Below are 13,883 nucleotides of genomic sequence, written 5' to 3'. Positions count from 1 at the left end.
GAAAAGGGGCTGGTGAATATACTGAACTGTTGATTTGGGAAAATGAGGGACAGGTGTGTTGGCAGGTCAAGGTCAGGTGACACAGAAAGGCGGGAAAGTCGGAGGGCACCTGGTAGCGAGGATGCGGGCGGCATTTCTGCAGAGTTCCAAAAAAATGTACGGTGTTGAGGGCCTGAGGGACGTGGCTGGAGACAGAGACAGGGAGGGGGGCAGATTGAGCAAAATGAACAGGACCGAGGCAGCCATTACGATATCAAACGGTCAAAAGGGAAACTCATTGTGGAGACCGGCCCCTTTCAGACTGCGTCTTGTAAAAACCTGATTTCCACAATGTGGACAGTGACACCATTTTTGTAATTCTGCCTCTGCACACCACCACGATAGATGTGAAACGAAGCCATTAAGATGTGATTGAGTTGCAGACTTTCATGCCGATCCGAGGTCAATTGTCCAATTACTCTTGAGCGTCTGAAAATGGGGCACCATGTGTAAAAAACGGCTGTAATTCCTGAACGGCTCATGCAATACTTTTGTTAAACCCCTCGAATCAAAGCTGGAAGTCATTTCAACTTCAGTCACATCCTGATGGTCTCTCTTCAAATCCATTGTGGTGGCGCCAAGAGGCAGAACCACCAATATCTTTTGTCGCTGTCCAAGTCGTTATGGGCTCACTAACCTAATCGGGGAGTCCATCTCTAACACCTCGAAATATTGACAATAAAAGAGCAGGAGGCCTCCGGTGTCTCAAGGGGGCCCTGGGCAACCACTCAGTCGGCCTTTGCCTCGTGCTGGCTCCGCGTCCAGTCAGAAGAGCGCTCCGTTTGTGGACGGGCCCCCCCCCCGTTTGGCATCGCGGACGGGCACTGGGCTGTCGTCTTGGTAATGGCTGCGGGGAAACAGACGCTGTGCCGTGTACTTTCCTGAGCCCGCCGAGACCGGACGCAGAGCGCCGCAAGCAATCGCGGAGCAACTGCCACGGCACACCGGGGGCCCGAAACACACGGGGCCCCCGGTGCTACGTTGAAAGCATACACCCCAGCTAACGACTGCCAGACTAAGACACCATCCATCCATCGGCAGCTCAGTCGCGCTGAAATCGAATCACACACTCAGGACGGACGCAAACGTGCGCGAGGCAGCTGCGAATTGACCGGGGCAGCGACGGGTTGACCCGCCGAAATGTCGGCGAACTCACATCAACGCGCCGTGGTCGGTTTTTTTTCTCGGCGGCGAGCGGCGGGAAACGTCCTGCGTTCATTCGCCCCGTGCGGCGAGAACCGTCATGGGTCACGAGGATGCGGGCGTTGAGCAGGTGTCTTTCGACCGCATGACAAAGTGTTAGTGAGGAGCCTGAGAACTTTGAAGTTCCTTGTCTTCCAAAGGCCTGAGATGTTGTTAATGCCCCCCCCACCAGACTGTCTAACGGTTGATTGAGGCTCGGGTTTGTTTCCGCAGTGGAGACGTGGGGAGACGCTTTGGGTCCATTTTCACTCGTCGGGAACTCATGCGCCCCATTTGCGTCTCTGTGGACGTGGAAACTGGGGGAAGCGCCCATGAACACAGCGGGAACACGCAGGGTCCACGCACGGGGCCCGGTCGGGTTCAAGTCCACGGAACTTGTTGGTTTTAGACCATATTGCTGACGTGAGGCCGCCGTGCCGCTGCGTCTCTGCTGGTCGTCAAGGCAACCAAGAAGAGAGGAGTTTGGGTTTTGGCTTATCGGGGTGGACCGCAGCAGACCCCCCCCCCTTGCATCTCTGCCCTCTTTCTTCTCTCTCATCAGTGACCGGGGAAGCTGGTGGGAGGAGGCGGTGGGTGTTGTGTAGCTTAGCAACTCCCTTGGTGGACGGCAATTGATATGCAGCTTTGTTCAAGTGTCTCTCTCTCTGAGCCAGAGAAGGGGGACGCCTGAACAAAGCAGGCCTTATTGAAGCTTCCCCTCCTCCTTCTCTTTGCCCAGGCACAACGACGTGGGAGGACAAATATTTCAGCTCAAAGGAACCGAGGCTCCACTTGCAGCACCGGTCCTGAAAGTGTAACTCCGGGGCCGCCGACATCTGTCAGGGGACTCCAGGTGTCCGTCGGCAAAATGAATGCATTATACCTACGTAGTATCTGAACCAAAGTCGTCTATGTACTGCAAACCTCTTCTTAATCCACTTGAAATAATCACCCAACTGAAATCCACAGGTAGAGTCTTCCTCTACTGCCTCCTAAGATTTTATCTGATTAAATGTCTGACATTAAAACACCAGGTCGGTAGAAGCTGTGGGTAGTGTTGGTGTGGTGCTTCTTGTTTGACTCACTCAGAGATACCTGTTTTCTTTGCACTGCGGAGGCCAGGAACCAGAGACTGAACTTGAGCCGTTTGTAGAGCCAAAAGCATAAAAAGCATGTTAAGCTCAGATCACCACACACAGGTAGCTCACATTCCGGTGGGCCTTTTTAAAAGAGCATTTCGTCACACGAGAAGATGGATAACAGTCTTAGGTTAGTTTCAGTGCAAAAAAAATGCACATAATATTGCACAAAAGTAAAGACTGACTAATATTTAGGCCTAAAAAAATTAGCCACGCCACTTCTGCGCCAACTCGGAACCGGAGTTGGGCCAACGGCGGCTGAATGCCGGCGGACCAAATATGAGCCAGTTTTCGGGGCCCAATTAGACCTGCCGGGTATAACTTGAGTTCAGAGCTGTGGACTTCGCAGCAGTTAGCTGCACTAGGGCCAGCAGTGGCCCAGCATCTAGAATCATACCGGGTAAACTTAACTGGAATGAAGCATTCAGCGAGGGTTTAATAAGGAAGGTCTGCTCCCTCGCATTCTGCTTTATTCCTCTGTGGGTGAATGTCTGATATTCCGTCCTCTACTCCTTCCGCTTTCCCACGCTGTCAAATTTCCTATATTCACAGTTTCGACATCACAATACTTGACCAATGGTCTTTCTGCCTGCGCTCCCCGAGCCCATCAGTCCCTGTCTGCTGTTCTTTAAACATCATTGCATTTCTGTCATTCTGTATTTCAGACCTGCTATTGCACAACCCACCTCCTCCTCATCACCACCTTGACCTCCGGGACGTCCAGGAAGACTCAACTGAAATGCCCCCACCGTTCATCTGCTTCCTCTAGGCTGCTCCGGGGTTGGGTCCTGTCCTATCTACATCTTCATTAGGGCGTACGTTCAATGAAGATGCTTCACATCAGAGTATTTTTAATGAATCGCCAAAAAAAATTTGTCGCTTGCTACCTAAATAAATATTGTCATACACTTTGAACTGATCTCTCCTTATTGACCCGAATCCAGGAACCAGCCATGACAAGGTGCCTTCAGGTGGCGTTGTGTTCTTTAGAGGAGTCAATTTAAATGATGAGTTTGTGCCTCGGATGAAGTCGTGATGTAGGGCAAGGTTTTTTTTTTTTTTAAATGTTGAAGAACCTACTTTTTATGTTTGTATGTATGTTGAATTCATTTTTTTTTTTGCTATTCATCCATTTATTGTTCCTAAACTCATGTTGAAATTCAACAAATTCAAAATAATTCACAATTTTTGAAATGGCCACAAGGTAGTATCTATTTTTGTCGTCTGCTCTCGTCTCCATCAGCGCCTATATTTAAAAAAAAAAAAAAAAAATTAAAAAGTCATCCACTGATGACTGACAAACATAGGAAGATATGGCCAGTTTGTGGTTTTCTAAAGAGTCTCTAGAAATCACTCTCTTATTAAACTCTTACATATTCCTTCCTATTTGCTAAATTTCCTCAAATGTCCTCGCAGCTGTTAAAACTCTTCGCACAAAGCACAGGTTTTGTGCTGGATCATGCAACTTCAAACCATGCAGAACTCTGTTTTGAGTTTGGTGTTGTTAAAGTTAAGCCACGGGGTACTTTTGCGAATCCAGCAACCGGACGTGTTACACCTATTTAGACCTTAGGCCTGGAAGCAGGAGGAGGCCAATTAACCCCGTGTTATCAAAAGACAAAAACTAGACCTTCCAAAACTGTCAAGACACAACATCTACATCATGCTGTATCTTGACAGTATCTTGCACACAAGCTGCATATCTTGCTTCACAAGGTAATATATGGATGAAAATATTATCACACAAAATATCTTATGTCCACACGATATGGATCTTGTGGGCTGATTCATATCTTGATCCATATATTTTCTTTCGCCCAGGATATTATCTCGTATGCCCAAGACATTATCTGGCATTCGGTACCGTGCAAAGGTTTTAGGCACTAGGAGTAAAGTGAGGTAAATCATTATTGGCTGAGACCTCCCTTTGCCTTTAAAACCGCACCAGTTCTCCTCGGTTCACTTTCGCACAGTTCTTCAAGGTGCTCGGCCGGTAGGTGGCTTCGCGTGATCCCAGGCCGACTCCGTGCTGATGTTGAGATCGGGGCTCTGTCGGGGCCAGACCGTGCGTTGCAGGACTCCTTGTTCTTCTTGTATCTGAAGACGGTTCTTTACGACTCAGGCCGGATGTTTGGACTCATTGTCCTGCCGCAGAATGAATCAAGGGACCGGACAGACGCCTCCCAAGTGGTACTGCCTGATGGAGAAGAATCTAAACATCTAAAGTGCCTAAAATGTTTGCACAGTACTGTTTATCAAGATAGGAATCTGGTAATAAGATACTATATGGACCAAGACATGGACCTTGTGCCCCATATTATAATAAAAAGAAAAAACTTATCTTGTGGGACTATGGGGGCTCTATATATGTTTGAAATATGTTCTGTGTTCTTTACGAGCTATATATATAGCTCTCAGGTGGTTGTGATCTGCTCTGCTCTAGATGAATGCCTGGAGGCATGTTCTTTACAGACCTGTGTAGTAGGTTTTTTTTTTCACTTTCTGAATGTACAAGGTTGTACATTACAACATATTCAAAGAAGTTGCAGACATTAGTGCTGGAAGAAATGCATGACATTTCTAGATCAACGAGTTAAAAAGAAAAGAAAAGAAAAAAAAAAAAAAAAGCTGAGAAAGGCCTGAAAATATTTGGGTAAGCTAGGAATTCTTGTCTGCTCTCCCCAGCAACTGGTTACAGAGTGACTGTGTTCATTATGTCTGCAGAAAACTCAAAGGCCAACTGTTATTGTGAAGCTGTGACCTTCAATAATTGAATAATGACAAAAAGGAGCGTCACAGTCAGGCATGAACGGCTCTCTCCTTCAGTGGGTGTCGAGAGCACTGCTGCGTCGCATTCCTTCCGATGGAGATCAGAGTGACACATGAGCCGTTTCTCTCTTTCCTAATAAAAAGAAGCCACACGAGTTTCCCTCCCAGGTGTTCAGATGTTCACTGAATAAAACTGTTGTTTAAAATCAAATGCAGCTCTTGCTTTTCCCTCTCTGTCTTTTGGCCTCTTTTTTCTTTGTTTGGAAAAAAGAACAATTCGCCTCCCCCAAATTTTCTCGTTACTCTATTGTTTTTTTTCCTTTTCTTTTTTCTTTTTAACTTAACTCTCTAAATTTCTTTCTACTCATGTTTGCCAGCTTAACATTTAATTTAAATCCGACCCGGATTTCTGCAGGATTAAATCAAATACTTAACAAGAAAATTCTACTTTTATATTAAAAAACAAACAAACATAAATACATTTGGGAGAGTGCTGATGGCGTTTTCATTAGTTTCTTTAGACCGAATTTTGTGAAAACATGTATTATGTTTTCATTCAACAGGAGGCACATTTGGGAAATTCTCACTTTTTTTATGGATGACCAGAGACAGTTATTTTATATCTTTCTTATTATCAACAAATCCCACCAAAGCCAACAGTGTGTTAGTCTGTCCCTCGGTACTTTCTTACTTCCCTAACCTGTCCGTGGCACTCAGCCTCTAGTGCATTTGTTGGGGACTGTTCATTGGCGGATCCATCTGCATTTAGTGCCCTGGCGAGTATTTCTGGCAAGAAATGATAAAGCAACATGTTGCCCAGTGCAACAGTGTGGCTCATTGGTGTGTTTTTAATATTTTCCGGACAACAACGGCGCTCCGTGGCACAGAGGAACGAGGTACAGACGGGTGACAAATTAAAGGAAAAACCTGAATAAATGAGTAGAGAAACATCCCTAATGCAGATGCTTCCACACAGGTGCACTGCATGGTACAATTAAACAATTAACATCCAATCAAGCTCTGTAGCCTGTATAAAAATGCTGCATGAATGGATGCGTAATGCACGTATAAAAATGCACGTATAAAAAAGGCTCCGTTAACACAGATAGAGCATCCATCGACAGCTCTAATGTTTGTATGAGTAAATAAAGTGTATACCAGACATTAAAAATTACAATGAGAGGGAATTAGTCACAGGTAATGCAACAGTTTTTCTGGAAGAAAATCTAAACTTTATAAACCAAAAATAAAAAAAAAACAAGTGAAAAAAGGTCAAACTTCACACTGAATTGTTTCATGTAACTAGAAAATTTTGATTGATCTCTCACCGCAATTTTAACCTGCTGTCTACACAGGATACGTTTCAGCCATGTAACCGCCTGTGTTTCACACACTGCGGTGTACTACTTAAATGAAACATCCTCTGTAGAGACGGTTTTCAGTCAGGCCATGAGCCATGATATCAGCAGCAACAGCAAAATCGTAAAAACAAACAAAAACAAACAAACAAACAAACAAAAAAACCAGTTCACAAACAGTCTGTCAGTCCGCTGACAAAAGTCTCAGTATGTCTTCATCTTCAGTTTAACCACAAAACCATCTGAAAATCCCCCAAACTCAAACTAACCAGTGTTTCTCTCTCATTCAGTACTTAGAGCAGGCGATACTAATATCCTGAATGAGTATTAGACAATTATTAATCACTACAACATGTAAAATGTAGCATAAAAAAACTGCAAAACTATTATGAGTCCTTCGATAACGGGATTAAATCCATCTAAACTCCTTTTTTATAAGAATTATAATCTATATTCTGTATAGTTATCTAACTCTAATCAGACAGGTTTCTGGTTTACAGCCTGAGATTAAAAGATCATTCCGGTTTATTTACGTCTTGGGTTTTATTTCTGTAGTTGTGTCCATCATTTTTATCAGCTGTAAGAACATTGTACTCACTAACGTAATAGCTGAGATCGGGGAAAAAAATCTATATTTCTTCTGCTTGATCAGGTCGTCTCAATGAGAGAGACCGGAGTACGGCAAAGAGAAATAAAAACAAACATTTCACTAAAAAGAAGTCTGACAAACACCGGCCGTCAGACAATTAGACAGGTTCACTCACAAACCCACTTCCTGCTTCATCTTTGACCTTCCGTACCTACTGTAGTTGTCGTTTCACCAGCAATAAAACGAACTTTACCGCCAAATAAAGTGGTTTAGATACACTGCAGGGCCAAAAGTATGTGAACCCCCAGACAAAGTATTTGGACCCCCGAACATTACCCCCATATACTGTGGGTGATATACTGTATGTTGAACTTATGTCATTCCAAAACCATGGGCATTAATCTGCCACTGTAACCACCTCCACTCCCCTGCTTTCGTTCTTTCCACCAGATCTTGGATCCTGGCTGCAGGGATTCGACCCCACTCAGCCACGAGAACATTAGTGATGTTGGGTGATGAGGTCTGGTGCGCAGTCGGTGCTCCAGTTCGCCCCGAAGGTGCTGGACGTGGTTGAGGTCAGGGCCCGTGTCGAAAATCAAGTTGGGGTTTTCACCAAACTGTCGACACAGAATTGGAAGCAAGCTGTTGTCTAAAATTTCACTGTATACCGTATTATAAAGACGTCCCTTCATTGGAGCTTAAACCAAGAAATATACTTTTGGCCGTATAGTGTAATCTGAATAAACTTTTGGCTTGTCTTATTACAGATGAAAATGATGGACAAAACTATAAAAATAAGAACAAAGCTGTAATAAATCTAAATGATCCTTTAAAGTTTCATGCCTGACAGTCCCGGGCCTCAGCAGGGCGTCCCGATAGCTGATGAAGAGTCTTTCACCCTGTCGTAGACCGCTGGTCCTGTCGACAACACGCTCTTCATCGTCTCGTCTTTGCTGGAAGGAGACAGGGAGGACGGAGAGGGTGATGCGGCTGAGGAGAGGGTGGAGGTGGCGACGGCCGAGGCCGAGGAGGATGAGGAGGAGTTGCTGTCGGGGAGGCACTCTTCGCAGCAGCAGCAGCAGCAGTCCATGAAGGCCTGGCCCAGGGAGCGACACAGGCACAGCAGCAACACCGGCGTCGCCGAGCATCGCACAAACAACAGGAACTGTCCCATCAAACCAAGCGCTGGCAGGGCCAGAGCCGGGAGCACGGCGGACGCCGGGATGGAGATGTACGCCAGGGTGATGTTACAAATGCTCTCCGGCAGGTTGCATGTGATGTACAAGATGGTGAGCCCCATCACAGTGGAGCGCAGCCTCTGCTCCCTCACCTGCTGCTTTTTCTTTGTGGAGGACGAGGATGAAGAGGAGGAGGAGGAGCATCTGCCGATCACCTTGTCACCCTCAGGTCTCTGCAGCAGACGCTGGGCTAACACTTGCCTCGTCACCAAGTCGCAGGCCAGAGTGAAGAGCAGAGGCAAACAGAGGTAACACCCGAAGAACCACCACATGCGGGCCTCGTGGTAGGTCAGCACCAGAGAGTAGATGCTCTCTGGGAGCTCCACAGACGGCTCCCGGACACAGATATCCACCTTAAACGCCTCTGTTCCGGCTCTGAACGCTGCCATCAGTGAGCCCCCCTGCTGGCCCTGCTGCGGGTCAGTGGGGAGCGTCGGCAGGCTGACAGTTTCCTGGAGGAGCTGCCACAGAAGCAGCTCGGGGGCAGCCAGCACCATGGAGCCCACCCAGATGACGGACAGCTTGGACAGGATGGACTGGCAGGGCTCCACCTTCGGAGCCCGAAGGGGCCCTGGGCCGGTGGCTGCGTGGAAGCGATCGATGCTCAGGGCACAGAGACTGAACGTGGCCACTCCCAGAGACGTCACCTGAAAGAGGAATGACAGAGAGGGGCGGCGTGGAAAGGAAGGTTAATGGCACAAGCGTCTGTCGTGCGCTTGCAGAAAATCAGATCAGCTTTAAGTCACTAATGAGAACCTGCCCGGGTGTGGACAGACAACCATTCACACTCGCTGCTTACACTGCACAACGTACAGTCTCCAGTTAGACTAACCAGCGTGTCTTCGGACTGTGCGAGGAAACAGTGTTGACCACTGCACCGCCTTGCTGCCCCCATCCATCATGTCTGCGGAGAAACAGTTAGCTGCAGCACCTAACTCCATTAATCCAGGCTCCAGAAGTACTTTTCCTTAGTGTGTATTCCCTTTTCAGATTTTTGTTCGGATGATCTCTTCGTTGTTCCTGGGCATAAAAACACAGGACTCTCCTGGACACTGTGATGATTCTACAGGTTTATGTTATGGCCGCCAGTTTGAATTATTTCAACTTTGTTTCTGAGAAATCATATTTTTTCCCATTCGGTTTGGTGACTTTTAATCAAAGAGACAGATATTTTCAAACACAGTTACTCATCTTCAGCCGGGAGAGTTTCCTATCAGTCGAAGCTGCTTTAGAAAGGGCTCCAACTGTCAGCCACTCGCGGTCTATGGAGAAACTGAACAGGACTCGCAAATCTATGAGTTGTTACTAAAGAGATTTTGGTTCGGTTGCACTGCAGCCCTTTTTGAGGGGCTAAGTTCTTATTTATGGCTTAAAAATGATCTATAAAACAGTTGTAAATTGTTATTTTTTAAATGTATAAAGCCATTAGTTATTAGTTAATAACCTCAAACAGTGTTTAAACACTATTATGAATGGTGTCTTTTTGAAAGTGGTACAGAAAAGGGTACATTTTTGTTATCAGAACTGCTGATACTTTACTAGCATAAAAAATTCAAATGATGTCAAGCTCTGATTTTAAACAGTGCAACATATTTCAAACTATCTAATGCAATTTTTTTTTTTTATAGCTCAATCTGACTATTTTTTTTTCCCCAAAGCGTTGCAGAACTTCCAGGTTCACCCTGCGGGCTGTCCTCAAGCACTGTACTGATTCATGCTGCTGCTCTGATTCCACTCAGACGTGACCCGCACGACCGAGAACTCAGACATAATGAGACTTCGTGCAGACGGTCTGAACCGAGCAGGGGGGGGGGGTTCTGTTGCTTGAAGAACAGGTTTGAGGCTTCCCTCTGCCTTGTTAAGCTAAGCGAATTAGCTGCAATTGCAGCAATAGGACCCAGGTTGAAAAAAAAACAACAAACTAACAGCTAAACAGCTTCCCTTAACGTTTAGAATACAGAAACGGGGGAATCAAATGGAGTCACAGCTCTTAGCCTACAGACTGGGGACAGTTATTTGTGCCTTGTGCACATTAAAGTCTGTGGTTTTGGCCAAAAACACGGACTATCTTTACAGAGACTTGTCCTCCCCTCTGTGAGTGCTTAATGACCTCAAAGAGTTAAGACACAACTCAGGATAATTAACACCCAGCTCTGATTAGCATGAAAATAGTTTAACTAACAGAGCACAGGGGGCAGCTGGCTGCCCGGCCCGCTTCAAACACTGCCCAATACAACTCCCAAAGCACAAACTGCTAAAGAGCGTTTTAAAGAAAACGTTAATTAATGAGCAAGGAATTAATTCGTCAATTAGCATAACAATGGGTAGAGCAATGAAGAATAGAGGGGGCCGGCAAGCTGACCTTGTTAAAGGCTGCCTCCTACAAGCTGTTATTACAAATTAGTAAAAGCGCACTGCAGTGATTTAAAGCGTGTGGAGCAAAAAACCGGGCCTCGGCATGTTGAGACAGGAGACCGATGAAGCCCCTGAAAGATCCAACAGAGCTCTACCTTGTTACTCTGCGAGGGTAATCTACCCTCCGAGCTACAATACTAATTGGCCGAGCTTTTAACCAACATAACGACTGTAGGACCGGCTCATAAGTCAGTATTGAATTTAGAGCAGCAGCCATGAGTCGATTGATTATTTCTTCTGACGATTTTATATACGATTTTATAGAATAAACGATTAATCAAGCAATCGAGAAAATAATCGGCAGATTAATCGATAACGAAAATAACTGTTATTGTTTATAAATTGTTGTATGTTGTTTTCACTATAAAATGATATGATAAGAGGCAAAACTATTAAAGTTAAATAATCAATTAGTTGATCGACAAAAGAATAATCTGCAACTATTTTGATAATTAATTGATTGTTTCAATTATTTTACAAGCAAAAACTGAGAATTCTCTAGTTCCAGGCTCTCAAATGCCAGCATTTGCTGCTTTTCTCTGTTTTATATCATTGTAAATTGAGTATCTTTGGGTTTTCGACTGTCGGTCAAACGAAAAAAAGACATTTCATAAAATCACCTTGGAGACTGGGAAGTTGCGATGGGCGTTTCTTCACTATTTTTTTGATTTACTAAGAGAAATACAAAACGCTGGTGCAGAAAACCCCCGGGTCTCAAAACAACCTAAAAATGTGTATGTTTTAAAATGTGGGAAATAAACTTTCCCCGGCTGTTTAACACAATTTGTCTTTCACGTCTCCAATTTCAACGGCCGATGTTCTGTGCTAATAAAAAAGGACTTCTGTCCTCCTGTGTCTCATCAGCAACTGGAGGCTGGCCCCCGATTTCTCTCCTGCTTTCCTCAGAGGCAGCAGCAATGTTATTTTCTCTTGCCCTGCTCCGGACGTCTGTTTCTCTGCACCTGTTCATAAAGGTCCCAGTTCCCGCTCACTGCGTCTCTGCGTTTCGCTGTTCGGCTCCGCGAGCTGAGGAAGAAGAGTCGCTTCATGAGTGGCCCCCCCGCCGGCCTCCCCTGATGGTTCGTAAACAGACGAGTGACGAGGCCAAACAGCCCATGACAGCACGTCTGTTGAGAGTAAAGACTGCTCTGAGTCTGAGTCTGAGACTGGGGCGCAGCGAGGCACAATCAGGCCGTTCATCACAGGCCTGGATGTCTCTTTATTAAACTGGAACACATTTGCAACAACAGTGGTAGTGTGAGGCCACCGTGTTTTTTCAGTCGGACCGATTAAAATGAACCATCATCACAATAAGTTGTTTGTTTCGACCATTTAGCTTGTTTGACAACTTTCTGCCTCACTATGGCCGCTTGATATCTGAGTACCGATACAGATAAACAACACTAATGGACTCCACTGCATTTAGTTGAACTCAAAGCTTTACTTTGACAAACTTGTACTCAAAGCAATTTGGGACAGAAAATTGTCTTTAAATCGATTAATCGCTAGTTTTAAGTCATTTTTTGATCAAAAACGTCGGCATCATTCTCTTGTTACAGCCTCTCCAAAGTGAGGTTTGCTGATTTTGTCTGTTTTATATCCCTGTAAATTAGCTACATTTTGTGGATCAGTGTACTTGTTTACAACTATTACTCCTCCTCTTTGTAGTTGTTTTGAGTCGTTTGTGGATCGGTTGTGTCTCTTTGGGGCTGGACTGGATATTTTATGCATCATTTTGAGTCTCTGTGTCGTCTTTTTGGGTTTCTTTGTAGTTGCTTCGAGTCTCTTTTTGGTCCCTTCACATTTCTTTGCAGTCGTTTTTGTGTAGTCACTTTAAATGTCTCTCTTGTTTTGAATATTTTGTGGTTGTTCTGTGTCTCTTTGCGGTAGTTTTGAGTATTTTGTGGTAATTTTGCATTGTTTTTGACTTTTGATCAACTTTCCAACGAGAAATGTTCCCAGTCACATCAAACAGAGGCTCCAGCTCAGTGCCCCCCCCATTCCCTGACCTTTCACCTGCCCCGTTAAGGTAAAGTGAACACCTGTCCCTCACGCACAGGTTCAACTTCTCCTCACCTCCATGTAGGGCACGAGCCGACAGGACAGGTCTCCTAGCAACCTCTTCAAGGTGAGCTCGTGGAAGACGACCACCGGGAGGCAGAAGAACAGCACGAGGAAATCCCAGAACGCCAGGCCCGCCAGGATGCAGTTCCACGCGCTCTTCAGGTAGAAGTTGTGCCACACGATGCACATGAGCGCGAGGTTCCCCACGATGCCCGCGGCGAACAGCACGAGCGCGAGCAGCATGACGGCGTACGCCCAGTAGGCGCCGTCGGTGACCGGGAACAGTGGGTTGAGGAGCCCCGACCCACGACCCGACGAAGAGTTGCCCGCCGGGGCAGAGGTGTACCGGTCGGCCCGCGGCGTGGTGAAGTACCTGCTCGGGTCGTCGTATCGGCGCGGTTGCCCGTAACTGCTCGGGGAGTGCGGGTCTCTTCTCCCGGGACTCCCATCTTTGGCTCCTCGGGCGACTCTCCAAGTTTCAACTCGGTCTAGAGAAGTCTTCTCCGGGGAGAGGGGCTCCTCTGTGCCCGGAGGCGGCGCGCCAGCATCCTCCGCCCGCTGCGCCTCCAGCGCGGACCCCGTCTGAAATTCCGGGTCTGAGTGGACATGGCGGAGCTGCGCGGTCCGCAGAAAGAGAAGCAAAAGAAACACCGGGCTCATTATTATTATTATTATTTTTTTACCGTTGAACTGAATGTGACTGGTCCGTGTTATCCGCCTCTTTCACCGACATGTGCCGCAACAAATATTTCACTCCTGAAGTAAAACCTGTCCATAAAACTGTTTGTCTCGCGTCCCGACCTCGCTCCGGTCCTGATGGAGAAGTTTCGACTCTGCTGCCCGTCTCAGCAAAACCTGTTACTCACCAGTCCCAAGACGGCCTGACTAAGACACGGAGCTTCCGGTTAGGAATTTCAAAATAAGAAAAAAAAACGGAAGTGAAGCGATGCACGGAGGTTAACAGTTTAAGTCTAGATACTGTTTTTGTTTGTTTTTAACCACTTTGGCAAAGCTGTTTTGCATCAAAAACTGTTGAAACTTAATTATTATTTTCAACTTTGAATACTATATTGGATATTTTTGGTTGGTT

At 46.0% G+C, this 13,883-nt stretch overlaps 1 protein-coding gene and 1 long non-coding RNA gene across 2 annotated transcripts; one reads left to right on the top strand and one right to left on the bottom strand.

Moving 5' to 3' along the window:
- The first annotated feature begins 1,474 nt into the window (after window positions 1–1,474).
- On the top strand, window positions 1,475–3,200 carry LOC120783289. The gene is made up of 3 exons (XR_005706322.1): window positions 1,475–1,811; window positions 1,961–2,190; window positions 3,026–3,200. It is a non-coding gene; the product is annotated as an uncharacterized LOC120783289 (long non-coding RNA).
- A 2,763-nt stretch (window positions 3,201–5,963) lies between these two features.
- gpr37l1a (G protein-coupled receptor 37 like 1a) lies at window positions 5,964–13,668 on the bottom strand. Its single transcript, XM_040158681.1, has 2 exons — window positions 12,806–13,668; window positions 5,964–8,961 (listed from the first exon to the last, which is right to left on the bottom strand). Exons 1-2 carry the CDS (start codon window positions 13,451–13,453, stop codon window positions 7,936–7,938), a joined length of 1,674 nt encoding a protein of 557 aa, XP_040014615.1. The 5' UTR covers window positions 13,454–13,668; the 3' UTR covers window positions 5,964–7,935.
- Window positions 13,669–13,883: the final 215 nt, after the last annotated feature.

Source organism: Xiphias gladius, chromosome 21, assembly GCF_016859285.1.
Source record: "Xiphias gladius isolate SHS-SW01 ecotype Sanya breed wild chromosome 21, ASM1685928v1, whole genome shotgun sequence".
In the NCBI taxonomy this organism is placed as follows: domain Eukaryota; kingdom Metazoa; phylum Chordata; class Actinopteri; order Istiophoriformes; family Xiphiidae; genus Xiphias; species Xiphias gladius.
Note: the sequence above shows the minus strand (reverse complement) of the source record. Positions and strands in the feature narration are given on the sequence as shown.

Bases quoted from the DNA above. Each gene is read 5' to 3' on its own strand.
- gpr37l1a (XM_040158681.1), bottom strand. From the start codon at position 13,453: ATGAGCCCGGTGTTTCTTTTGCTTCTCTTTCTGCGGACCGCGCAGCTC. The intron at 8,962-12,805 runs GTGAGGAGAAGT...TTCCTCTTTCAG, and splicing joins GGCTCGTGCCCTACATGGAG to GTGACGTCTCTGGGAGTGGC.